The following is a 25,615-nucleotide window of genomic DNA, read 5'->3' on the forward strand; positions in this document are numbered from 1 at the left end:
TTTTTAGTTTAGGGGTTCTTTTTTTTCTCATTATAAAATATCTTTTTTATGGTCAGTTACTACGTGATTGGGAGGCTAAACTACATTTGTTACTTGGAATCTGTGTTTGTATATGTTAACTGTTATTAATGTAATGCTAATCTCTTTGTACCATTATTATTATTGTTATATTTGCTAATTTGAAACTTAATAAAAAGATTGAAAAAGAAAGAAAGACAATGATAATAAATCTGATTCTAAAGTTGTTCTTCAGGTCTCTTTCACCTCTGGTTTTTGGTTCTCTTTCGTAGAGAAAAAGATCATTATGTAAAATACTCATGAGGAGTTATCACTGTCAGAACTAAAGCTATCCTTTTGGGATAACAGTCTTTTTACCAGAAGTGAATAGAGCTCTTCCAGCATATAGAATCCTTTGTTTTTGGATCACTGTGTGTATAGTGATATCCAGATCGAGAAGTGGAGATTGTGCTTCTTGAATAGAAAGGGCATCAAAGGTTATGGAGAAAAGGTACTAGAATGGGGTTGAGAGGGAGAATAAATCAGCCATGCTCAAGTGTTACAGCAGACTTGATGGTCCAAATGGTTAAATTTTGATGCTATGCCTTATGGAAAAACACTTAAAAATGTGAAGGGAAATGCTTAGTATTTCAGAGGTGATATAGAATTCACGCCAATCTACACAGTCCTAATCCCTAATACACACAAAGTGCTGAAGGAACTCAGCAGGTCAGGCAGCATCAATGAAAGAAAGTACAGTCCACAAATTGGGCCAAAACCCTTCAGCAGGACTGCAGAAAAAGAAGCCGAGTAGATTTAAAAGGTTAGGGGAGGGGAGAGAGAACCACCAGGTGATAGGTAAAACCTGGAAGGGGAGGGATGAAGTGAAGAGCTCAGAAGTTGACTGGTGAGAGAGGGAAAAGGGGATGGGAAATGGAGAAGGGGGAGGGGCGGGTGGTTGAGGGGCATTACCGGAAATTTTGAGAAATTGATGTCCATGCCATCAGGTTGGAGGCTACCCAAACGGAATACAAGATGTTGTTCCTTCAACCTGAGTGTCATCAGGACAGTGGAGGAGGCCACACTTGGAAACATAGATATCTACAGCGCATTACAGGCCCTTCGGCCCACAACATTGTGCCGACCATATAACCTACTCTTGAAATTGCCTAGAGACTCTGTCCCGCATAGCCCTCTATTTTTCTATGCTCCATGTACCTATTGAAGAGACTCTTAAAAGATCCTATTGTATCCATCTCTACCACCTTTGCTGACAGTGCATTCCACACATTCACCACTCTCTGTATGAAAAACTTAGCTCTGATGTCCCCCTTGTAGCTGCTTCCAAGCACCTTAAAACCTTGTGTTAGCCATTTTAGTCCTGGGAAAGAGCCTTTGGCTATCGACAGAATCAATGCATCTCATTATCTTATACACCTCGATCAGGTCACCTCCGATCCTCTAACACTCCAAGGAGAAAAGGCCAAGTTCACTCAAACTATTCTCATAAAGCATGCTCTCTAGTCCAGGAAACATCCTTCTAAATATCCTCTGCACTCTCTCTATAGTATCCATATCCATCCTGTAATGAGTTGACGAGAACTTAACATGGTACTCCAAGTGGAGTCTCAGATCTTGTATAGCTGGAACAATGCCTTACTACTACTATAACCACCTAAAAAGGTTGGAGCAACAACACCTTATATTCCATTTGGGTAGCCTCCAATCTGATGGCATGAGCCATCTCAAACTTAAAACTTCTGGCAATGCCTCCTTACCCCCCCCCCTTAATTTCTCACCCCTTTTCATGCTTTCACCTCAGCTCACCAATCAACTTCCGAGCTCTTTACTTCATCCCTCCCTCTCCAGGTTTCACCCATCACCTGGTATTTCTTTCCTCCCCCTACCTTTTAAATCTACTCCTCAGCTTTTTTAATCCAGTCCCACTGAAGGGTTTTGGCCCAAAACATAAGTTGTACTTTTTTTTGCATATATGCTGCCTGGCCTGCTGAGTTCCTCCGGCAATTTGTATGTGTTGCTCGGATTTCCAGCATCTGCAGAATTTCTCGTTTGTGGTTTGAGCCCTAATCCCTACCTCACTGTTTCATTACTCTGTCCACTTTGCACCACAAAGGAATTTTTAAATTGTTCTTATGTTGTATTTATGTTGTTATTTGATATTTTTCTTGTGAAAGTTTTTGATTGCATGCAAGGATTTGTGGAAATGGCAACAACGTTAGACATTGCAAGTCCATGACATTCACCCTTATTTTTCGCGTCTTGGCCACACAGGAACAACAACTCCCATCAGTCCAGGCGGTGGGCGCGCGTGCGCACTTTCACTGACGCCCTGTTAGGGAAGTGACGCATGTAAACAGTCGGTGAGTGGGTGGGGCGAGTGCCGCCGAGTTGCTCTTGACAACGGCGGCTGGAGGGGAGGAGAGAAAGGGAAGCAGGGATGTCTGCTCTGAAATACGCGGGGCTGGACGACACCGACAGCGAGGACGAGCTGCCTCCTGGCTGGGAGGAGAGAACTACCAAAGACGGCTGGGTTTACTACGCCAAGTAAGGAAACAAGCAGACAAATAAAGAGAGGCAGGGGAAAAATATACATCGATTCCATGTCATTTACAGAGTTAGTTGTCACGCTTTTCCTAGAGCAACCAGAGCCAAACGCATTGCTGAAACTTTTTAAATCTTTGAGACCCCAAGCTAACTTTATTTAATGTGCTCACACTTCATTCTGCACTGTGCATTTCTGGCATGATGCACAGTGCCATTGCAATAATAGATAATCAGTCTGGAAAGTATAATTTATTGGGCCTTATATGAATGGGGGTGGGGAGTTTACACATAAAATTAGCAATATTTTCTAATACATGCATCTTACAATTGAGCGGAAGATGGGGACGTGTTGGCTGCGTTCCTTGAAAACACGTTTTTTGAAGCAAAACATTTCATTTCGCATAACTAGTAATGTTAATTCCTTGTGATTACATGCAATTTCCTGGCTTCTCTTCTCCCTGAACTCAGATGATTTTTAAACGCCTGCTGTGCACACACAAAAACTGCGTGTGAGCATAATCCACATTCTGATACTGCACATTTTGACACTGCCGTTGCAGTAGGAATCTCTGACTTCGTTAGAACTCGAATGAAAAGTAGGGGTGGTAACTTTTAAATCATAATGTAACTAAATTGTTGCAACATTGTTGCTGCCACATGTTTGACGATGCTAATAGTTTCACTTGCCTTCCTACATTGCTGAGAGAGCTGCAATTTCCGACAGAATCAAACTTGTCAGTTATTACAGTACATCGGTGTACCCTGCACCATTCCTTTTTTTTTGAGAGGAGGATAAAGGGACAGCTGTTAAATATTTGCACCACTCTTTTCAATACCGAATATCATATTATTGACATTACAACATGTTCGGATAAGGCATTGTTTGTTTCCTTGACTTTTCATCCTCCTACCTAAGCGAGCAGATTACTTTGACGTGGAATTCAGCAAAGATAACCTTCCTGCTTTTGGAATTGTATGTTGTGGTGATCACGTTATCCCGGCACCCCAGAGAAGCTGATTACGATAATCTCAGTCATCAGCATTGATTCGATACCCAAAATTCAAAAATCACCTTTTAATTAAATGCTAAATTCTTTGGTATACTTTATTACATAGCTGTTCATGCTACTGAAAGGCTCACGTTTCTGAAAACCAAGGCTAATCTAAAATTAGTGATTCCAAGGGACTGAAATACAATAGGTTTGAGATATCAGTTAATTGTTTCTAAACGTGGCATTTCTATTTATAAACATTCAGTTCTTCCCATCAATCATGAGTATTCTGACTGGTGAAATTTGTACCTTCTGCAGTGCCAAGCCTTGATCTCAAAGGAATTAAAAGTATATTCTTTCATTTTTTTCCCCACATTATACCTCCTTCAACTGCTTCACTCAGACATCAAAGTACTTGCTAGGAAGTAATGTATTACTCTGAAATGAAGCTGCATTTTTAACAGTCCTATTTACTCCAGTAGCCGGATATCTGATTTGTTCTCCCCATTTATCATTGAGCGTTCATTCATAGAAACATAGAAAATAGGTGCAGGAATAGGCCATTCGGCCCTTTGAGCCTGCACTGCCATTCAGTATGATCATGGCTGATCATCCAACTCAGAACCCTTTACCTGCTTTCTCTCCATACCCCCTGATCCCTTTAGCCACAAGGGCTATATCTAACTTCTTCTTAAATATAGCCAATGAACTGGCCTCAATTGTTTCCTGTGGCAGAGAATTCCACAGATTCACCACTCTCTGTGTGAAGAAGTTTTTCCTCATCTCGGTCCTAAAAGGCTTCCCCTTTATCCTTAAACTGTGACCCCTCTGAACTTCCCCAACATCGGAAACAATCTTCCTGCATCCAGCCTGTCCAATCTCTTTAGAATTTTATACATTTCAGTAAGATCCCCCCTCAGTCTTCTAAATTCCAGTGAGTATAAGCCTAGTCGATCCAGTCTTTCTTCATATGAAAGTCCTGTCATCCCAGGAATCAATCTGGTGAACCTTCTCTGTACTCTCTCTATGGCAAGAATGTCTTTCCTCAGATTAGGGGACCAAAACTGCACATAATATTCTAGGTGCGGTCTCACCAAGGCCTTGTACAACTGCAGTAGAACCTCCCGGCTCCTGTACTCAAATCCTTTTGCTATGAATGCCAACATTCCATTTGCCTTTTTCACTGCCTGCTGTACCTGCATGCCCACCTTCAATGACTGGTGTACAATGACACCCAGGTCTCATTCAATGAGCTTCTTACAGGAAAATACAGTTGGCACGCATTTTGAATTTAGTCCATTTAATTTCTAATTTTTTACTGATGACCTCTCTACTGAATTGACCTGAATTGAAAAAGTTTGTGATGAATTTGTTATTAGAATAGTTTGATGGGGAAATAACTATCTTATTTCCAAATTTAGTTATTTTCTTTAGGCAGCTGTGCCGTTTCATTTACTTCTGTTATTAGCAGGATGCATAGGCTTCAAAATTCTAAGCCTACACTCAAAGGACCTATTGATCACAGTCTATAAATTTTAATTTCCTTCAATGTTGTTGGCTTAAGGTGAACGAGTCGCAGATTTTTATGAACACTTCGTGATTGCATGCCTGAATGGTCAGGCTCTAATTTTCAGGCACTACCTTCATTTTTTTGGATTTTGACTTGATAGAAGAGAATCTGTACATACAGTGTAGTGGGTTTAAATTGTGGTTGAGTTTTGCTGGGAAAGACATGATTGACTCAATGTCTTCATCCTTCCTTATTTTACCTTTACTTATTTAATAATTCTATAATTTTAAGCATTTCAATTAATCTCTCATCTGTCTAAAATGAATACAAATTAAGTTATGCAACCTTAACCTCTGGGATCTTCAAATTGATGCGATATATATGACAAGTCCTGGAATACAGTGTCAATAACTGCACGTTATTCCGGATGGAGATCTAATCGTGACAACTAAAGTTTTAACTTGTGTTTGAGTTCAAAACATTTTGAAATAAAAGCTAACAATCTGTTCAACCAAAACACACAAAATGCTGGTAGAACACAATAGGCCAGGCAGCATCTATAAGGAGAAGCACTGTCGACGTTTTGGGCTGAGACCCTTCATCAGGACTAACTGAAAGGAAAGATAGTAAGGGATTTGAAAGAGATTTCTTTATTATCGTAATCATTAAGACTTTTATTATATTACATCTCAGCTGATCAATTGAGAGATCAAACCTCAGGCTGTTCAATCCCTCACTGAGATATGACTTCTGAGTTCTTGTTTCATTCTTGTAAATCTTTGAGATTCTGGGATATACTAAAGATTGAAAAAGAATAAGTTGTAAAAAGGCTAGCAGAACATAAAATGGTTAAATACACTAGTACAAATGGAACACATCAAAGTTTTGAGGGAGACTTTGTAGGGTTTCTGGTGGTAATCTTTCAAATGCTTCTTGGTGCAGCTGTGTTGCCTAATAACAGGATAATGGCATATTTTCATGTTTTTTTAAATTAAATTTTATTTTAGCGATACATTGTGCAGTACGCCCTTCTGGCCTTTTGAGCCATGTTGCCTCAGGAACCCTGATAAACCCATTGTCGTGGGACAATTTATAATGACCATTTGGAGAAACTGGAGTGCCAAGGGAAAACCCACGCATTCCACGGGGTGGATGTACAGAGTCCCCTTACAGAACGGTGCTGGAAATGAACTCTGAGCTCTGGAACACCCTGAGCTGTAATAGCATCACGCTAAGCGCTACGTTACTGTGGTGCCCATGGTATATTACATCTTGGATCAAAAAAGGGTATAAGGGTTAAGCTAGCCCTACCTAGTTGGTGGGGTAAGTGCAAGAAACAATCAGTGGCAGAACTGGCAGTGGCTTATTTAAATATGATTGGTTTAGAGTAAATTGGCATGGATTTGTTCAAGGCAAATGTCCATGTATCTTAGTAGAATTTTTGATTAATAAACGGGAAATTTGGGTGTTGTGAACATATGGACTTCCAGGAAGCATTTCATAAGGTACAGTGGAATAGGCTTGTTACCAGTGTTGAAAGCCATAGAAAAAGGACTTGTGGCAATATGAATAAGATCTTGTCTATGTCACTGGAAACAATATCAGTGAAAGGTTAACACGAGGAAATTTGCAGATGCTGGAAATTCAAGCAACACACACAAAATACTGGTGGAACGCAGCAGGCCAGCCAGCATCTATAGGAAGAAGCACTGTCGGAGTTTCGACCCGAAACATCGACAGTGCTTCTTCCTATAGATGTTGCCTGGCCTGCTGTGATCCACCAGCATTTTGAGTGTGTTGTCAGTGAAAGGTTGCATTTTGGACTGGTAGGAAATGTATGGTGAAACTGGAGGCTGAGATGTAATCTAATAGAAGTCTTAAAGACTGGGTTGGGACCACAGCTTTTCATATTACTAGCACAATCTTGCTGATGTCCTATTCTCTGTCCTCTGTAACCATGAAGTAATACAAAATTCTTGGCTGAAAGTTGCTCATTATGCATGGTGCTTGTTGACCTGCAATGACTTCCAGTTCAATAAAGTAATTATTTTTTAAAATCTTACTTTGTTTTTGGACTTCTAAAGCCTACTGAGATATTTGTGATTCTCTCCAGTTCTAAACACTTCAGATCTCATCATGACCCTTCCGTTCTATGGCAGTGAGAGATCTGTCCTTTTTCATGTCTGATCTTCTTGATCTTCTTTAGTTCCTTCCAATAGCCATATCCTTAAGTAGTATTTTTTTCTCTGAAGAATGTTTTTCCACTTGAAGAGGGAGCTCTTTCTACAGATGTGCTTGACCTGTGTTTTTCCAATAGTCTTATGCCCAGAATGCTTTCTTTTATTTTTCAATAGAATTTATTTCCTAGCATCTCTGCCTCTCTTTCCTTCTCTACAATGATCCTTAAAACCTAGCTTTAGGTTAGGGTTGATTTTTTTTCAGTTAATGTATCTTTGAAGTACTTTGGGACAAAGTGCTAAACTTATTATATAAATGTGTTTAAATTATGTATTTATTAAGCCATTAAAATCATGATATTGCTTGGCATGTTATTAAGTCATTGAATTTGGAAATTCTTGAAGTAACTAAAGATTAAGTCATATTTTAATGTTTTGGGTCCCCATGAACAATGGTCCAGTGCATAAGACTCACCTGTGTAGGAAGGTTGTGGATCCAAATCCCATTCTGTCGAGCTGAGCACAAAATTCTAGACTGCCACTCCAGAGTAATAATGTGACAATAAACTGCAGCCCTGCTTGCTCTCCCAAATGGGTGGAAGAAATTTCAAGACCTGCACATATTTTCCTATTCAAAAAGATAGATGTGAAGAATTTTTCCCAACTTTATTGCCTCCTGAATTTGTCATTAGTGGAAGTATAATTTTAATAGATACGTTAGCTTGACTAGTACAATGGCCTAGTCAGTCCTGCCTCCAAAGTATTCAGAAACATTTACTGTCTTTGTGCTCAAAGTGTCATTTGTTACTCATCTTGTGTCCCATTGAGTAGGCATCAAATAGAGTTAATTAATCCAGAAAGAATTCAGGAAGTTGGTGCAGGATCATTAAGCTGTTGTGATGATGTATTTCTGGTAAGACATTAAAATAAGAACCTGTCAACTTTCCAATATTGATACTACAATATATAGTACTACCTAAAGATGATCAAGTTGTTCGTTTTACATCCAGGGCAATATTACATTTAATCTATTGTGGCAAGGACAGATTGCTTAGTTATTCATTATTTGCAAAACCTTGCTCTAGTCACAAATGCAGATGTGTGAAGTGTTGCAGTTTGGCAGGGTAGGACTTACATAGTGAATGGCTGGGCACTGAAATGTGCAGTGAAACAAAGGGTTCTGGGAATACAGATCCATAAATCCTTGACAGTGGTGTCACAAGTCAAAAGGGTCATTGGCCTTCATAATCAGAGCACTGAATATAAATGCTGGATGTTATGTTAAAGTTGTATAAGACATCAGTGGGCGAAATTTGGAGTTTTGATCACCTACCTACAGGAAAGATATCAATAAGCTTGAAAGTGTGTAAAGAAAATTTACAGGGATGTTGCTGGAACTTGAGGACCTGAGTTAAAGGGATCAATTGAATAGGTTAGGACTTTGTTTCCCAGAACTTTGGAGAAAGAGGAGATCTTAGAGACTTAAAAATTATGAGGGGTATAGATGGGGTAAGACTTTCCCCACCTCAGGACATGTGATACAAGAACTAGAGGTCACTGTTTATGGTATTCTATTGTTCTCTTTTTATTGATTTTATTTGCTCCGTTTGATATAATTTAATTCAAACAGGCATTGCCTAAACATAAAATTCTCCAAGAAAATTTGAATAGTCATTATTTGAGATAAAGCTTGCCCACCATCTTTATACACTGGTGTCCAATGTATAACATTCTGAGGATTACAGGTTATTAGATAAAAATTGTTTTCTCCTGTCGACGTGGTCAGAATATTGTAAGAATATGCAGGCAGGTCCTTTTGTTGTTGTCTTTTTATTGTTCATATTTCTTCAAAGCCAAAACTCACAAGTTTTTCCACATTTAAGCATTTATGAAATTTTCTTTTGAAAGTTACTTTATTAATGTGGTTTTTCTGATTGCAGTAAACTTGTGCCCTCTAGTTTTTGATTTTCCACTGTCGAAACTGCTTTACCTTATTTTCTCAAATGTCAGGAAATGAGTACTTTTTGATATGATTTTGTTAAGGTACTAAATATGCAATTGAATTGTAGATGCATTATGTTGGATAGAATTATAAAAGGTCCAAGAGCTGCTATGCTTTTAGTCCTCTTCCCACCCTGTCTCTTGCAAAAATGCTATCCCTTTCTCACAATTCCTCCGTCTCTGCTGCATCTGCTCTCAGGATGAGGCTTTTCATTCCAGGACGAAGGAGATGTCTTCCTTTTTGAAACAAAGGGGCTTCCCTTCTTCCACCATCAACTCTGCTCTCAAACGCATCTCACCCATTTCCCGCATATCTGCCCTCACCCCATTTGCCCGCCACCCCACTCGGGATAGGGTTCCCCTTGTCCTCACCTACCACCCCATCAGCCTCCAGGTCCAACGTATAACTCTCCGTAACTTCCACCACCTCCAACGGGACCCCACTACCAAGCATATCTTTCCCTCCCCACCTCTTTCTGCTTTCCACAGGGATCGCTTCCTGATCTCCCTCCTGGCACTTATCCTTGTAAGTGGAACAAGTACTACACCTGCCCTTACACTTCCTCCCTCACCACCATTCAGGGCCCTAGACAGTCCTTCCAGGTGAGGGGACACTTCACCTGTGAGTCGGCTGATTTGGTATACTGCATCCGGTGCTCCCGGTGTGGCCTTTTATATATTGGTGAGACCCAACGCAGACTGGGAGACCGTTCCACTGAACACTTAAGCTCGGTCCGCCAGAGAAAGCAGGATCTCCCAGTGGCCACACATTTTAATTCCACTTCCCATTCCCATTCTGATATGTCTATCCATGCCCTCCTCTACTTTCAAGATGAATCCACACTCAGGTTGGAGGAACAACACCTTATATACTGGCTGGGTAGCCTCAAACCTGATGGCATGAACATTGACTTCTCTAACTTCTGTTAATGCCCCTCCTCCTCTTCTTACCCTATCCCTGACATATTTAGTTGTTTGTTTTGTTTTCTCTCTCTCTGTCCATCACCCTGCCTGTTCTCCATCTCCCTCTGGTGCTCCCCCTCCCCCTTTCTTTCTCCCGAGGCCTCCCGTCCCAGGATCCTTTCCCTTCTCCAGCTCTGTATCACTTTCGCCAATCACCTTTCCAGCTCTTAGCTTCATCCCACGCCCTCCGGTCTTCTCCTATCATTTTGCATTTCCCCCTCCCCCCACTACTTTCAAATCTCTTAGTATCTCTCCTTTCAGTTAGTCCTGACGAAGGGTCTCGGCCCAAAACATCGACAGTGCTTCTCCCTATAGATGCTGCCTGGCCTGCCGTGTTCCACCAGCATTTTGTGTGTGATGTTTTTAGTGAATATGCATTTGTTCTGAATACTGTAATTAAAAAATACTCCTTGGGCTGAAGAACTCATCACATTTAATGTGTTAACAAAATATGACACAATTTGTGCAAGTTACACCACTCTTGTGGTTTATCTGATGCTTTAAAGCTATAAGGATTAATTTTTCCTTTTGTTTCAAGCCTAGGATGTCCTTGAATTGTAACCAGTGCTATTTTTACTCTCTAGCTTATTTAATTCTCAGTATACGGATATTGATTTTTATTATTTATGGGCTTTATTTTCATTGTGTGCTAGAATTAGAGACTGGATCATGTATGATTTTTTTGGTCCCAGTATTGCACTATTTTTGAAAAGTTTGCTCCGGAGTAGATTCAGATGAGAAAGGTATTATTACTATTGTGCAGAAGATTTGAATGCTGGTGTTGTAATTGTGCTTCATACAGTGCTCACTTTTGTGTTTCATTGCTTGATAGTTATGCTCAAAACATGTGAATGAGATAAAACAACTATATGCATCTCCTATTATATTTAATCCTCTGAAATTTGAGAATGGCAGGGGCACGGGTAGTAAATTGGATTCTGATTCCTTTTGCTTGTTGGAATGATAAATTGAGACCATAAAATAAAGCATAGAAAAAATGGAAAATAAAATGGCTTTTCAAAGACAAATGACAAAAGAATAATATTCAATGTGGTTCACAACACGTGTGTGATATCAAAGCATGCAGATTAGGAAGCTTAGAGGTGGTTGCCTTTGTGTTGAGTTAGTATATTTGTGTTAATTTTTGTTACACTATGGGGTGGTGAAAGGGAAAATGCTAGCCTTAATATCTCCAACTGCACCCTTGTGATGCCTGCTCTGTGTATGTGTGTGTGTGCGTATTGACATGTTTGAGAGTAAATCACAGATTATGAAGCTTCACTCATAAGGTATCTTAAAAAAGCCGTTATAATATTTGTAACGTTCCTCAGGAGAGGAAACAAAGGCCATATTTGACTAGATGTCATTACATGATCTCTCTGATTGCACCCTGGACTCTGCTCTGCTTTCATGAGGAACACCCATATTGGGCATGTCCCAGGAGGTCATTGTGTTCAAAACGAAAAGAATATAATGATTTGTCTAAAATAAGGTGTCTTGTTAATACATTTTAAGAATGAAAGTTATTCTCTGATGGATGCCAAGGAAAGTATTCCAAAGGGAGGATAGGGCAACTGTGGCTGACAAGAGGAATCACAGACAGCATTAAAGCAAAAGAGAGGGCATATAATAATATAGAAAAAAAATGGAAGGCAACTACAAAAACAATGAGCGCAATCGATGAAATATGAAGGTAAGCTAGCCAATAATATAAAAAGAGGATAACAAAAGTTTTTACAGATATATAAAGTGTGAAAAAGGATAGGGTGGATAGCAGACAGCTGAAAAATAATGCTGGAGGTGGAGTAATGGGGGAACAAGGAAGTTTAATGCCACTGGCAGATGTTGTGAAATATATTGTTTTGTGGCAGCAGTCCATTGCAATACATATTAGAAATGCTATAAATTCTAATAAGATGCATATTTATTTATTATTTATAAATAGTGCAAGACAAAAAATATAGTGATGTAGTGTATATAGGTTCATTGTTCAGTCAGAAATCTGATAGTGGTGGGGAAGAAACTATTCCCAAAACGGTGAGCATGTGTCTTCAGGCTGTAGTACCTCCTCCTTGATGGAAGCAATGAGAAGAGGTTATGTTCCAGGTGATGGGGGTTCTTGATGACAGATGCCAACTTTTTGAGGCATCACCTTTTGAAGATGGCCTTGATGTTGGCTGGGTTTGCAACTTTCTGCCTACCAGATAATGATGCAACCAGTTAGAATGTTCTCCATAATACATCTGCAGAAATTCTTGAGAGTCTTTGATGACATACCAAGTCTCCTCAACTACTAATGAAATATAGCTGATGGTGTGTCATTGTAATTGCATCAATATGTTCAGCCCAGGATAGCCCAGGATAGCCCAGAGATAGCGACACCTAGGAACTTGAAACAGCTCACCCTTTTCACTGTTGAGTCCACGATGAAGACTGCTGTGTGCTCCTTTGACTTCCCTTCCTGAAGTCCACAATGAATTCTGTGGGTTTGCTGATACTGAGTGCATGGTTCTTGTTTCAACACCACTCAACCAGCTGATCTATCTCATTACTGTGTGCTTCATCACCATTTGAAATTCTGCCAACAATAGCTATGTCATCAGAAAATTTATAGATGGCATCTGAGCTACGCCTAGCCTCACAATTGGTGGTGTAGAGAGAGCAGAGTAGTAGCTAAGCATTCATCTTTGAGGTGCACTGGTGTTAATTGTCAGCGAGGATGAGATGTTATTTCTGATTGTATTGACTGTGGTCTCCTGATAAGAAAGTTGAGGTTCCATTTGGGAGGGAATTACAGAGGCCCAGGTTTTGGAGCTTTTTAATTAGTACTGAAGGTGTTGAACGCTGAGCTGTAATCAATATACAACAGCCTGACACTGCTGTTGTCCAGTTGAACCAATGCTGAGTAGAGATAAGTGAGATTGCAACTGCTGCAGACCTATTGTAGAGATAGGCAAGTTGCAGCGGGTTCAGGTCCTTGCTTAGGCAAGAATTGATTCTGGCCATAACCAACCTCTCAAAGCACACATCATCACAGTAGATATGAGTGCAACTGGATGATAGCCATTGAGGCAGCTAGCCCTGCTCTTCTTGGGCACTGGTATGATTGTTACCCTTTTGAAGCAGGTGGGAACCTCCAACTACAACAGTGAAAAATTGAAGATGTCCTTGAACATTCCTACTACCAGTTGGTTGGCACTGCTTCTAGATCATAAGTCTTCAATGCCACAGATCTAGCTTTCAGCACACTATTATCTCCAGGTTCATCCATGGCTTTTGGTTGGAATGTTCTCAAAGGCACACACTCATGAACATGGGTCTTGTGAAGTCGGAGACAACTGTAACATATTCATTTAGATCCGAAGATGAATCCCTAAATATTGTCCACTCCACTGACTCAAAGCAGTCCTGTAAAGGTTCCTCAACCTCCCTTGACCATACTTTCTTGATTCTCAATATTGATGCTACTGTCTTGAGTTTCTGCTTACACGCTGGGAATAGGAGTACAGCTAGGTGATTGAACTTTACAAAATGCAGGCATGAGATGGTATGGTACATATTCTTGATGATTGTATATCAGTGGTCAAGTATGTTGGCTCCTTTGGTTCCACAGGTGATATTTGTTGATGGTAGTTCTTCAGAGACTTGTTCAACGTTCAGAGACTCCTTCAAGAAGTCTACACTTCCTACATCAGTCTTCACTGTGGAAGATACCAGCAATATGCCAGAAATACGTTTCCTTGCTGCTGCTTGTGCATGGGAGGCGGAGTTGGGGGCTTTGGGGTTCTAATGTTTTAAGTGTTATTCATTCTTTGGAGCACTCCTGTTTTTGTGGATGTCTGTGAAGAAAAAGAATCTCAGGATGTATATTGTATACATTTCTCTGATGTTAAATGCATCTGTTGAAGCCTATTGAAATTCAAGAATGTCAAGGGGCAGAAGTGAATGTAGTTTCTTGGTAAGTTGAAGGTCTAAAGGTAAAAACATCTGGATGGATCAGATGGACTATACCCCAGCATTTTGAAAGAGATAGCTGAAGAGATTGTGAAAGTATTTGTAGTGATCTTTTAAGAATTACCAGACTCTGGAATGGTTCTGGAGGATTGGGAAAAATCAGATATGTCACTCCACTCTTTAAGGAGGGAGGGAGGCAAAAGACAAGAAATTGTAGGCCAGTTAGCCTGACTTCAGTGGTTGGTAAGATATTGGAGTCCATTACTAAGGATGAGGTTTCGGGGTATTTGGAGGCATGGGTTAAAATAAGCCTATCAAAGCTGTTGGAATTCTTCAAGGAAATAACAGGCAAGATAGACAAAAGAGAGTCAGATATTATTTGTTTGGATTTTCAGAAGGCCTTTGATAAGCTGCTGCAAATGAGGCTGCTGAACAAGAAAAGAGCCTATGGTAAAACAGGAAAGAGACTAGCATGGATAGATAATTGGCTGACTGCCAGGAGGCAAAGAGTGGGAATAAAAGGGGCCTTTTCTAGTAGGCTGCCAGTGACCAGTGATGTTCCACAGGGGTCGGTGTTGGGACTTCTTCTTTTCATGTTATGTGTCAGATGAAACAATGATAGGTGGAGAGGAAAAGTAATATTGAGGCAGCAGAAAGTCTGCAGTTGGACTTAGACCATATGATAAGATATAGGAGCAGAAGCAGGCATTCGGCCCATCAAGGCCACTCTCCCATTCAATCATGGGCTGATCCAATTTTTCCAGTCATCCCCATTCCCCTGCCTTCTCCCCATACGCTTTCATGCCCTGGCTAATCAAAAACCTATCTATCTCTGCCATAAATACACCCAATGATTGCCACTCATGGCAACAAATTCCACAGATTTACCACCCTCTAACTGAAGTAATTTCTCTGCATCTCCGTTCTAAATGGACGTCCTTCTATCCTGAAGTTGTGCCCTCTTGTCCTAGACTTCCCTACCATGGGAAATAACTTTGCCATATCTAATCTGTTCAGGCCTTTTAACATTGAGAATGTTTCTATGAGATCCCTCCTCATTCTCCTGAACTCCAGGGAATACAGCCCAAGAGCTGCCAGACGTTCCTCATATGGTAACCCTTTCATCCCTGGAATCATTCTTGTGAATAGACAAGAGAATGGGAAAAATGGCAGATGGGATATCATGTGTGACCATCCACTTTGGTGGAAGGAATAAAGACAGAGTATTTTCCAAATGGGAAGAAAATTCAGAAATCAGAGGTGTAAAGGGACTTGAGAGCCTTGTGCAGGATTCTCTAAAAGATAAGGCATTGGTCAGACCGCATTTGGAATATTGTAAGGAATTTAGGGCTCCTTATCAAAGAAAAGATGTGCTGGTATTTTAGAGGGTCCAGAGGAGGTTTATGAGAATGATCCCAGAAAAGAAAGAATTCACATATGAGAAGTGTTTGATTGCTCTGGGCCTGTATTCTCTGGAGTTTAGAAAAATGAGGGGGGAATCTTATTAAAATCTATTGAATATTGAAAGGCCCAGATAGTGGGTGTGAAGAGGGTGTTTCCTGTAATGGAGGAGCGTAGGACCACAGGACACAGCTTGAGAATTGAACAGAGCTGAAGAATTTCTTTAGCCAGAGGGTGGTGAATCTGTGGAATTCATTGCCACAGATGGCTGTGGAGGTCAAATCTGGGTATGTTCAAATGGGAGGTTGACAGGTTCAATGTAAGTATACTGTTCCTAGTTAACCATAGATACATAATAATGAAACCATACTTTTCATTTTTGCATAAATACTGTTTTAGATGTTAGACCACTTGTGTTAAGCTCCCTGTTATGCAGTGTTCTAATAAGAGGGGTCTATGTTTACACAGCTGGATCTTGTGATTTCAAAACCTTTCACAACTTAAGTTTCAGAGAAAGTAGTTTGTCAGCTAATGACATTTCCTTTGCAGGATTTAAATATTTTAATGTTTGTTAGTATATGTGAATGTTTTTAGAACAGAACACATACTTATTCTTTGAGTGTATTTGATGCAAATGGGCGGATCTTAAACAAATTGGGTTGCCTGTTTTTTGTGTTCATTTGCTCTTGGAATTGACACACCATCACCATCAGTGACATTAGCTGGGCAATTGCATAGATAGCCCTCTAGACTTCAACAGAGATGACACTGAAATATGTCTGGCATAATTTATCATGCTGTTCAACAGTTTGTTACTTTAATAGATGCTCAGGGGATTGAGGTAACATTAACATGAGTAAAGTTTTGTTTAAAAGGAAGAAAACAATTAAAAAGATGTTATTCTTATATTGGATGGTTGTTACTTCTGGGATGATGCATGCATCAGTGATGTGCCCTGTGTAATATAGCTCCTTTTAATGACCAACACTTGGGGTATATCCATTACTAAGGATGGCTTTGTAGTACCACTACTGACTGAGCTGGATGAGCCCTGTAGGTCAGAGCTGCCAGTCTAGATGAGTGAAAGATTATGAGTGAACCATTACCACGGATAAATCTGCTTGGCTTTGTCCTTGCCGATCTATATATGGCAGATGCAGCTGTCCATGATAGCATTGGTAGAAATAATTATTGCATAGTATTTATAAAAACAAAGTCCTATTTTACAGAGGACAACCCATAATGTTTTGTGCCACAACAGTAGTGCTAACGAGACAGTTTCAGAACTGGGAATCTATGAAGTGACATGGATTATTTGCAACAGCAGAACTGTACACTACAGTCTGTATCATTTTGGTCGATCCAGTATATCTGTCACCCTACCATTACAATAGAAACGAATAACCCTGGTTCAATGACGAGTGCTGAAGTGCATATTGGGAGAAGCACCAGATATTCCTTAAAAGGAGGACCCAATCCAGAGAATATGTAGAACAGGACAATGTAAGATTTAGCAGGCAGTAAAGCAGGGTAAGTGATTTCACAAATGTATCAGATTAAAGCTTTACCATACTAAAACATCCAGTGGGCAGTTATCCAGGAAATAGAAGTGGCCAAGATCATCCTCAGTGTTTGTGAGATCCATCGTATGAGTGCCAAAGACAAAGCTGAATCATTTGCTATCATGTCCAAACAGATCTGCTAAGTGGATATGATCTCTCTTGTCTTTGTCTTGAGATCCCCATTGTCTCACACTTCAGTCTTCAACTAGTTTGATTCATTACACGTGTTCCATAAATAGTACTGAAGGTTTGCTCTAAAACATAGTACCTGAAGTTGTCCTAGTGCTGTTATAGTACAGGCATATGAACATGAGAAATAAGAAGAGAGTAGGCTCATATCCTTCTGCACCATTTTTCAGCACTATCCTCATATCCCTTAATTATCTGAATATTCAGAATACAGTGAATGAACACAGTAACTGAGCCTTTAGAACTTTTCAGGACAGAAAATTTCAAAGGTTCACCATACAAATTTCTTTACATCTCAGAACCAAATGGCATATTTGAAACTGTCTTCTGCTGCTTGACTCCTAAGTTCTTTTAGAAAATGATACAGGCCTTACCTGCACGCATCAAGGCCGAGATAACGTTTGGGCATGTCATGTCAATGCCACAGGAGGCAATGACTGGTCTGCAACCTGTCATTTAATGGAATTGTCACTGAGTCCCCTCGAGCAACATCCTTGAGATCACCTTTGACCAGAAATTAAATTGTATCAACCACGTATGTACTGTGCAGCCCGAGCAGGCTTGAAATTGGGTACACCAAAATGAGTGGCATGTCAAGGACTTTCTGCTTTCTACACAGCATCATATATTTGTCTAGGTTAAATCAGTACTCAAGAGTGCTACGGATGCTCAACTTGTTAGAGAACAGTTCTGAATCAGGTTTATTATCATTGACATATGTTGTGAAATTTGCTGTTTTGGTGTTGAACACTTTTAAGTTTCCATCATTACAAGTGCAATTAAGGATGAATTTCTTTAGAGACAAAAGAATTTTGTGTTAGTGTTTGAAAATAGCTGCTGGCCATTAGATTGGATTTTTGTACCATATGAAAAATACTGAATGTTTTGGCATAAATGCTAGTAGCTTTTCACTGCTGTTTGGATGTTGGCTTGACAGTACATTGATGATGCATCAATTGCCTGTCCCCTTGTATCAACTGCAAATGTTAAAACAAAATATTATGAACCCTGGAAATCTAAAATGTAAGCACAAAGTGCTGCATGTCAGATTGGGCTTTAACCATGAAAGAGATACTGAATTCACAGATTCATGATCTATTACTAGAAATGGACTCAACATTAGGTTCAACAATTTTGGAAAATAATTGTTTCAATCAATTTAATTACAAGCATTTTTATTTCTTTCATCTGCTGCTGTAAGACCCTTTTTGGCACCACTAATTCTCTAGTCCATCTATTTTGTCCTGCATTCCACTCCTTTGCTGACTTCCCCTTCATTTTTATTTTCGGTACCTCCTCTCCCCGTCTGTCATCCCACCCACTCTAATACGTTTCTTCACCCTGTTAAACATTTTGACCTACTTGCCAGTGGCTTTGGAAAAAAACTGCAACTGTATCTATTTTGTGATTCTCCTGATGTGGGCTGTGAAGATCCCTGGGAAGTTTATCAGGGATTAGGCTTGTGTCTTGTAGAGACCTGATGATAGAAACAAGCTATCATACAGATGTGGCCAGAAAATGAAAGAAAAAAACTGCCAGGTTACTAAGTTATGTCTTCATACTTGAAACTTTCAATAATTTTGATCTATTTCAATTATCTGCAAGTTTCTTGTCATAATACTTAAACTTTTAAAAGCTTGAAAAAGGGAAAAGAAGATTTAATAACATTTAAACATCAAACAACAGATTAAGAAATACATATTTAAACACCTTAAAATAAACCATAAAAGAACCATAAAACCTAAAAATAAAGTAAACCATTTGTGATACAGTATTTAAAAAAACAATTAGAATTTTTTTTAAAGTAAAGACCATTTAGAAGTCATTTTAATTTAGTTAATTCTTATTCCAATCTCTTGCACTTATTCCCCTTTATATAGGATGAGGGGAAAACATTCTTACCGTTTGGACCTGAAACATATATTTTCTGCTGAATTCTTACTATCAGTACTGAGTTATTTGTTCATCTTTCCATTTACTCACCTAACTCAAAGTGTTCCTGTTGGTCCATAGCAAATTCTTTGTTTTTACTTATACACACTCAATTGCACTCTCGCTCAGGTTCACAATCAGTCCCTGGAAGTGTTGATAGAAAACATTTTTACTTTCTCTAGTATTGCTTTGCAAAATTCAGCCATAGCTCTTTCAATATTTCCATCAAATGTTTATGAACCAAAAAGATTAGAAGTGTTTCTTTCACAACAGAGGCTGTATGAAGTGTTCAGTATTTCTAGCCATTCCTGTTTTTATGTCTTTCTAAAGTGTTTTGTGGCAACTTTTTGCTCAGCCATATAATTTTACTGTTAGCTTTGATTATATTCAACCGATGTATGCATATTTTTGTGACTTTTTTGTAGTTTTAAGCAATGCATTTAAGTGCTAGTTTTGATTGGTGACATATGGTTTACTCTTCATTTTCTGTTATTTCGACAGTCACGTTGAGCTGAAGACCCAATGGGACCACCCAAAAACAGGAAAGAAGAAACGTGTGGCAGGAGGTGTGTATCTTAAAGCACAATTTAACAGATATTTTTCATCATTAGTCTCATTATGAATATCTTGGTTTGTATAGATTAACAAAAATCACCTCAGTGAATGAAATCACATGCACAAATAAATATGACTGAGTTTAGAAATTCAACAGATATAAGCAACTTCATTTGCATCAACTTTGAAAATATCACTCATGGTTTATGACATTGTAAGTCTTGTTGATAATCTGATTTTCATCAGTGTTGCCCAAGACTTTAAGTTGGAAAATTAAAATGATACTTTTCTATCAAATGACTTACTGAGTAAATTCAAACTTGCACTTGGTTTGAATGGGGAAAAAGTACTCTCAAAACAAAAATTGCCAATGTAATTATGAAAAATGTTAAATGGTTAAAAAAATCATGTCTCTTTCTTGCCAACTGGTCTTTTCTTCCAAAACAAACACAGCCCTTGGTACTGAATATTAAAAAAAAACTAACCATTTGAGTAAAAATGGCATTTAGCTCTATTGCTTCTCCTCTTATAACAACAGTGAAATTGCTGCTTGAAGCAAAAATGTTCAGATGCTGATGCTTCTAAAACTGAAACAGAAAATGCTAGAAGTACTCAGTAAATCAGGCAACAGAAAGAAACAAAGGTTACATTTTAGATGAAGGACATTTCATCAAAACTGACAGGAAGACATGGAGAGGAAGGATGAAGACATCAGAAGGAATATCTGTGATAGGGAGCAACTGTGGTTATTGTTATATCAAATACTTTAAAAACTGACCATTGGTAAATTGAAATTGAGGTACAGTCAGACCCACTGTGTTTATCTGAAATTGTTACATTCACTCATAAGTTTTGATGGTTGTAAAATTCTCATCTATGCTGAACTCATTTACCAGTAGCCCTCTAAATTTTGGTGCTCATCTAGATACGTCTGTAATGTTGAGAGTATCTTGCTCTACCACCTCCTCAGATAATGCATTCAAAATTCAGACCATACTCTAGGTGAAAAATTGTAGGTTGGGAAATCAAGTGTTCATTTTTAGTTATCAGAGGTTCATTCAAGGGTATTATAACAGCAGGATAGAGGCTGTTCTTGAGCCTGGTGGTGTATGTTTTCAAGATTTTGTATCTTATTGAAGAGGGAATATTCTGGGTCGGAGTTGGCGGCTTTTCCAAGGCAGCAAAAAGCATTGATGGTTCATGCTGAGGAGGTTGGTTTTCATGATGGACTGAGCTATAGGTACAGTAGTTGCTGCTCTAATTGGTTAGGCATCAAGATTGGATGCTTTTTGCGAGAAGGAGAGAAATTATAGCTTCTGTAGTGTTTTCCTGTAACTTAAATTTGTTGGTTGGCCATCAATACACAGGTTGATTTCTGATATATTCCATCACATTCAATACATTAACTTCCTGAAATTCTACTCACCTTTGTAGGTAGACTTATATTATCACGTGCATGCTTATGTGATAGTGTGGTAAATTTCACTGGAAACGAGAACATCCTAATTTACACATTTGGAGTGAGAATGTTTTGTGAAGAGAAGCTGTTGTGACTTGTTTCATCTGAGGCGATTTTTGGCACATTGGTAGTGAGGACCTTTCAATTCATATGAGATACAATTAAAAATCAAAAGTAAAGACAAACATAAAGAATAAAACAACATTGAAATATATCAAATTATATAAAGATAACATTATTGAGTAATCTTGTACATTGGCTAAATTTTAAATAAGTAAGTTTTTAAGAAGTGTTTTGAAAAATTCTACAGTATTAGCTTGGTGTATCTCAATTGGTGAGTACAGTATTCCAGATTTTTGGTGCATAAGAGTAAAAGGCCTCTTCACTAGTTCTTATATGCTTGGCTTCAGGAACACTAAGCACACCAGTATTCGCGGATCTAAGATTACAATTAGAGGTGTAAGGAGATAGACAGTCCAATGTATACTGAGGAACTAGATTACTCTAAGCCAATTAAGAGTATTTTAAAGTACCTAAAGGACACAGGCAGCCAGTGTAATGATGCCAAAACTGGTGAAATGTGTCAGAGCATTTAACTCTGCAATTTAACTCAGATTTCTCTGCAAGATGCAATGATAATGCCCCAAACCAAGTTCCCACAAGGAAGAAGATGATTGCAGCCCTGCAGCAGCCAGCAAGTATATTTTACTGGTCTCCCAAAACTTGTTTGTATATACAATTATATGTAAGTTGGATGTTCTAAACCTGAGCAGAATATGTGAAGAAAAAAGCACCAATAATCCATTATCTACCACATGGATATCTTAATGGTTTGACATCGGGTCTACCAGGTAATAATTGCTGCACTCTCATCTTTATTGCCTGTGCAAGTACTTGAAGTAAATATCATGATATGTAGCTGACACGCACTGAAGAAACAAATTTCTGGGGACATTGGCTGGCAGTCCGAGGAGTTTAATGTTATAAAAAGAGCCAGAATACCAGGCCTGTAAATCTCAAGTTAGGCCAACGATTTAACTATGAATTGATAACTTGCCACTGATCGACCTGTCCCTCTGTCTGTCAGGGTTGCACATCCCAGTAATCCCCCAATTTCATCTTAGTCGAATTGCGGAGCAATTTGTACAATTAACCTACCAACCCGTACATCTTTGGACTGTGGGAGGAAACCAGAGCACCCTGAGGAAAACCATGTGGTCACATGGAGAACATACTAACTCCTTACAGACAGAGATGGGAATCAAACCTGGGTCACCTGTACTGTAAAGAGTTACGCTAACCACTAGATTACTGTGCTACTCCTGATATTAAATGCTTCATTTGATTTTATTCCAAATCTTCTCTTCAGTCATTCATTGAGTCTTTTACAAATTGCAATACTGTTCTGAGTTCCCCAGAGAGATAATTCAGTTCCACAGAACATAGAAATATATAACAAAGAACAGGCCCATGTGGTAAGAAACTGAATCAGCAAGACACAAAGGTGTTGAATTCTGTTTTGATATATAAGATCACGTAGATGAACTGAATTGAGGTGGTGTTAGGAAGCATTTATTAATCTCAGTACCACAGTTTTTGAAAAGTGGTACTCATACAGAAATCTTGGTTGTTAATAAGGAAATGTGTACACTTGGCCTTGTGTGTAACATTTATGAACCAATAGGGATATGGAAAATGCCAGCATTTCCTTTGTGATGCACTGGACAGACAAGATGACCGTTCATTATGAAACATGAGATAATCTTGTGCAATATTTTGCTGTGATTTTTTTTTGTTTGGTTGTCCACATCCACGGGTTTGATACTGCAGTTTCCAGTTAGGCAAACCTCTGTGCCCACCACAAAATATTAAAACATGTAGAAATATGACAATTAATTTTATCTTTTCAAACATTCCGATGAACGAATCACCAATGAGTCATGAAAAATTTGAAACAAGAAACTTCAGTTAGAATAGATAATTCAGTGCCAAATAAAGCCTCGCTCTTTTTACACTACTTACTTTTAATGTTTCTTATTTTTGTTTTTTTTGAGCATAAGAACATAAGAAATAGGAGCAGGAGTAGACCATCTGTCAAGCCTGCTCTGCCATTCAATAAGATCATGGCTGGTCTAACCATGGACTCATCTCCGCCTACCTACTTTACCCCCATAATCCTTTATTCCCTTAATATGCAAAAATTTACCCAACCTTGTCTTAAATATATTTATTGAGGTAGCCTCTACTGCTTCATTGGGCAGAGAATTCTACAGATTCACCACACTTTGGGTAAAGCAGTTCCTTCCCATCTCTGTCCTAAATTTACTCCTCCGAATCTTGAGGCTATGTCCCCTAGTTCTAATCTCACTTACCAGGGGAAGCAACTTCCCTGCCTCTATCTTATCTATCCCTTTCATTATTTTATATGTTTCTTTAAGATCTTTTCTCATACTTCTGAATTCCAGCTAGTACAGTTCCAGGTGGCTCAGTCTCTCCTCATGGTCTAACCCCTCCATCTCTGGAATCAAGCTGGTGAACCTCCTCTGCATCACCTCCAAAGCTAGTATATCCATCCTCGTGTAAGGAGCTCAGAACTGTTCTCCAGATGTGGACTTGCCAGTACCCTATACAGTTGCACCATAACCACCCTGTTCTTAAATTCAATCCTTCTATCAATGAAGGCCAATATTCCATTTGTCTTCTTGATATAGCTGCTCCTGCAAACTAACCTTTTGTGATTCTTACACAAGCACTCCCAAGTCCTTCTGCTCAGCAGCATGTTGCAATCTTTTACAATTTAAATAATAATCTGCTCTTCTATTTTTCATTCCAAAGTGGATGACTTTGCATTTACCAACATTGCACTCCATCTGCCAGACCCATGCCAATTCACTTAATCTCTCCCTGCAGACTCTCTGTATCCTTTACATAATTTGCTTTTCCACTCAATTTCGTGTCATCTGCAAACTTAGATTCACTACACTTGGTCTCCTCTTCCAGACTGTTAATGCATATCGTGTATAGTTGTGGGCTCAGCACCGACCCCTGTGGCACACTGTTCACCACTGATTGCCAACCAGAGAAACACCCATGTATCACAACTCTATGCTTTCTATTGGTTAACCAATTCTGTGTACATTAATCCCCAACTCTATGCATCCTTTTCTTATGGATAAGTCTTTTACGTGGCACCTTTTCGAACACCTTCTGGAAATCCAAGTAAACAACATCAATCTGTTCCCTTCTATCCATTGCACTTGTTATATCCTCAAAGAACTCCAGTAAGTTTGTCAAACAGGACCTGCCTTTGTTGAATCCATGCTGTGTCTGCCTGATGGATCCATTTCTTTCCAGATGCCTCAGTATTTCTTCTTTAATAATAGTTTCAAGCATTTTCCCAACTACCGATGTTAAACTAACTGGCCTTTTGCCTACATCCTTTTTTCAACAATGGTGTGATATTCCCCTTCTTCCAATCTGCTAGGGATCTGCCCAGAGTCCAGAGAATTTTGGTAAATTATCACCAAAGCCTCAACTATAACCTCTGCCATTTCTTTCAGTACTGTGGGATGCATTCCATCAAGACCAGTGGACTAGTCTATCTTTAGGCACACAAGTTTGCTCAGCACTTACCTCTTTAGTGATAGCTATTGTATCAAGATTCTCTCCTCCCATCACATGCATATCATCTTTCTTCGATGTGTTAGATGTGCCCTCCACCATGAAATCCAACACAAAATAGTCATTCAAAGCCTCAGCCATTTCCTCATTACTCAATATCAAATCCCCCTTCTTGTCCTCCAAGGGACCTACATTCACTTTGGCCACCTTTTTCTGCTTTATAAAACATTTTTTACTATACATTTTTATATTTTCTGCTACTTTATTGTCAAAATCTATCTTCCCTTTCTTTATTGCTTAGTGGTTCTTTGTTGCTTTTTAAAGTTTTCCCAATCTTCCAGTTTCCCACTACTCTTGGTGACTTTTTACGCATGAGCTTTTTGTTTGATACCTTCCTTTATTTCCTTAGTTATCCATGGCTGGCTCTCCCTACCCTTACAGACCTTGGTTTTAACTGGCATATACTTTAGTTGAGCACTGTGAAAAATCGCTTTGAAAGTCTTCCGCTGTTCCTCAACTGTCCCACCATATAGCCGGTGTTCCCAGTTTACCTCATCCAATACCTCCCTCATCCTATTGTAGTTTCCCCTGTTTAGGCATATTACAATAGTTTTAGATTGAACTATTGCACCCTCCATTTGTATGAGAAACTCCATCATACGGTGATCAGTTTTACCAAGAAGATCTCTAACTACAAAGATTGCTAATTTTACCTTTCTCATTGCACAGGATCAGAT

General features: G+C 39.1%; 1 protein-coding gene across 4 annotated transcripts in view; it reads left to right on the forward strand.

Moving 5' to 3' along the window:
- The first annotated feature begins 2,406 nt into the window (after positions 1 to 2,406).
- Positions 2,407 to 25,615, forward strand: part of wwox (WW domain containing oxidoreductase) — a 1,112,408-nt gene continuing 1,089,199 nt past the window's right edge. For all 4 annotated transcript variants that reach the window (XR_009516344.1, XM_059993260.1, XM_059993262.1 and 1 more), the window contains exons 1-2: positions 2,407 to 2,562; positions 19,745 to 19,809. Coding sequence is in view for 3 of the 4 variants with exons in the window: in XM_059993260.1 (XP_059849243.1) it covers positions 2,456 to 2,562; positions 19,745 to 19,809 (172 nt within the window). In the remaining variant the exon portion in view is untranslated. The remainder of the gene's footprint in view (positions 2,563 to 19,744; positions 19,810 to 25,615) is intronic.

This window comes from Hypanus sabinus, chromosome 17 (genome assembly GCF_030144855.1).
Source record: "Hypanus sabinus isolate sHypSab1 chromosome 17, sHypSab1.hap1, whole genome shotgun sequence".
NCBI classification, from domain to species: Eukaryota; Metazoa; Chordata; class Chondrichthyes; order Myliobatiformes; family Dasyatidae; genus Hypanus; species Hypanus sabinus.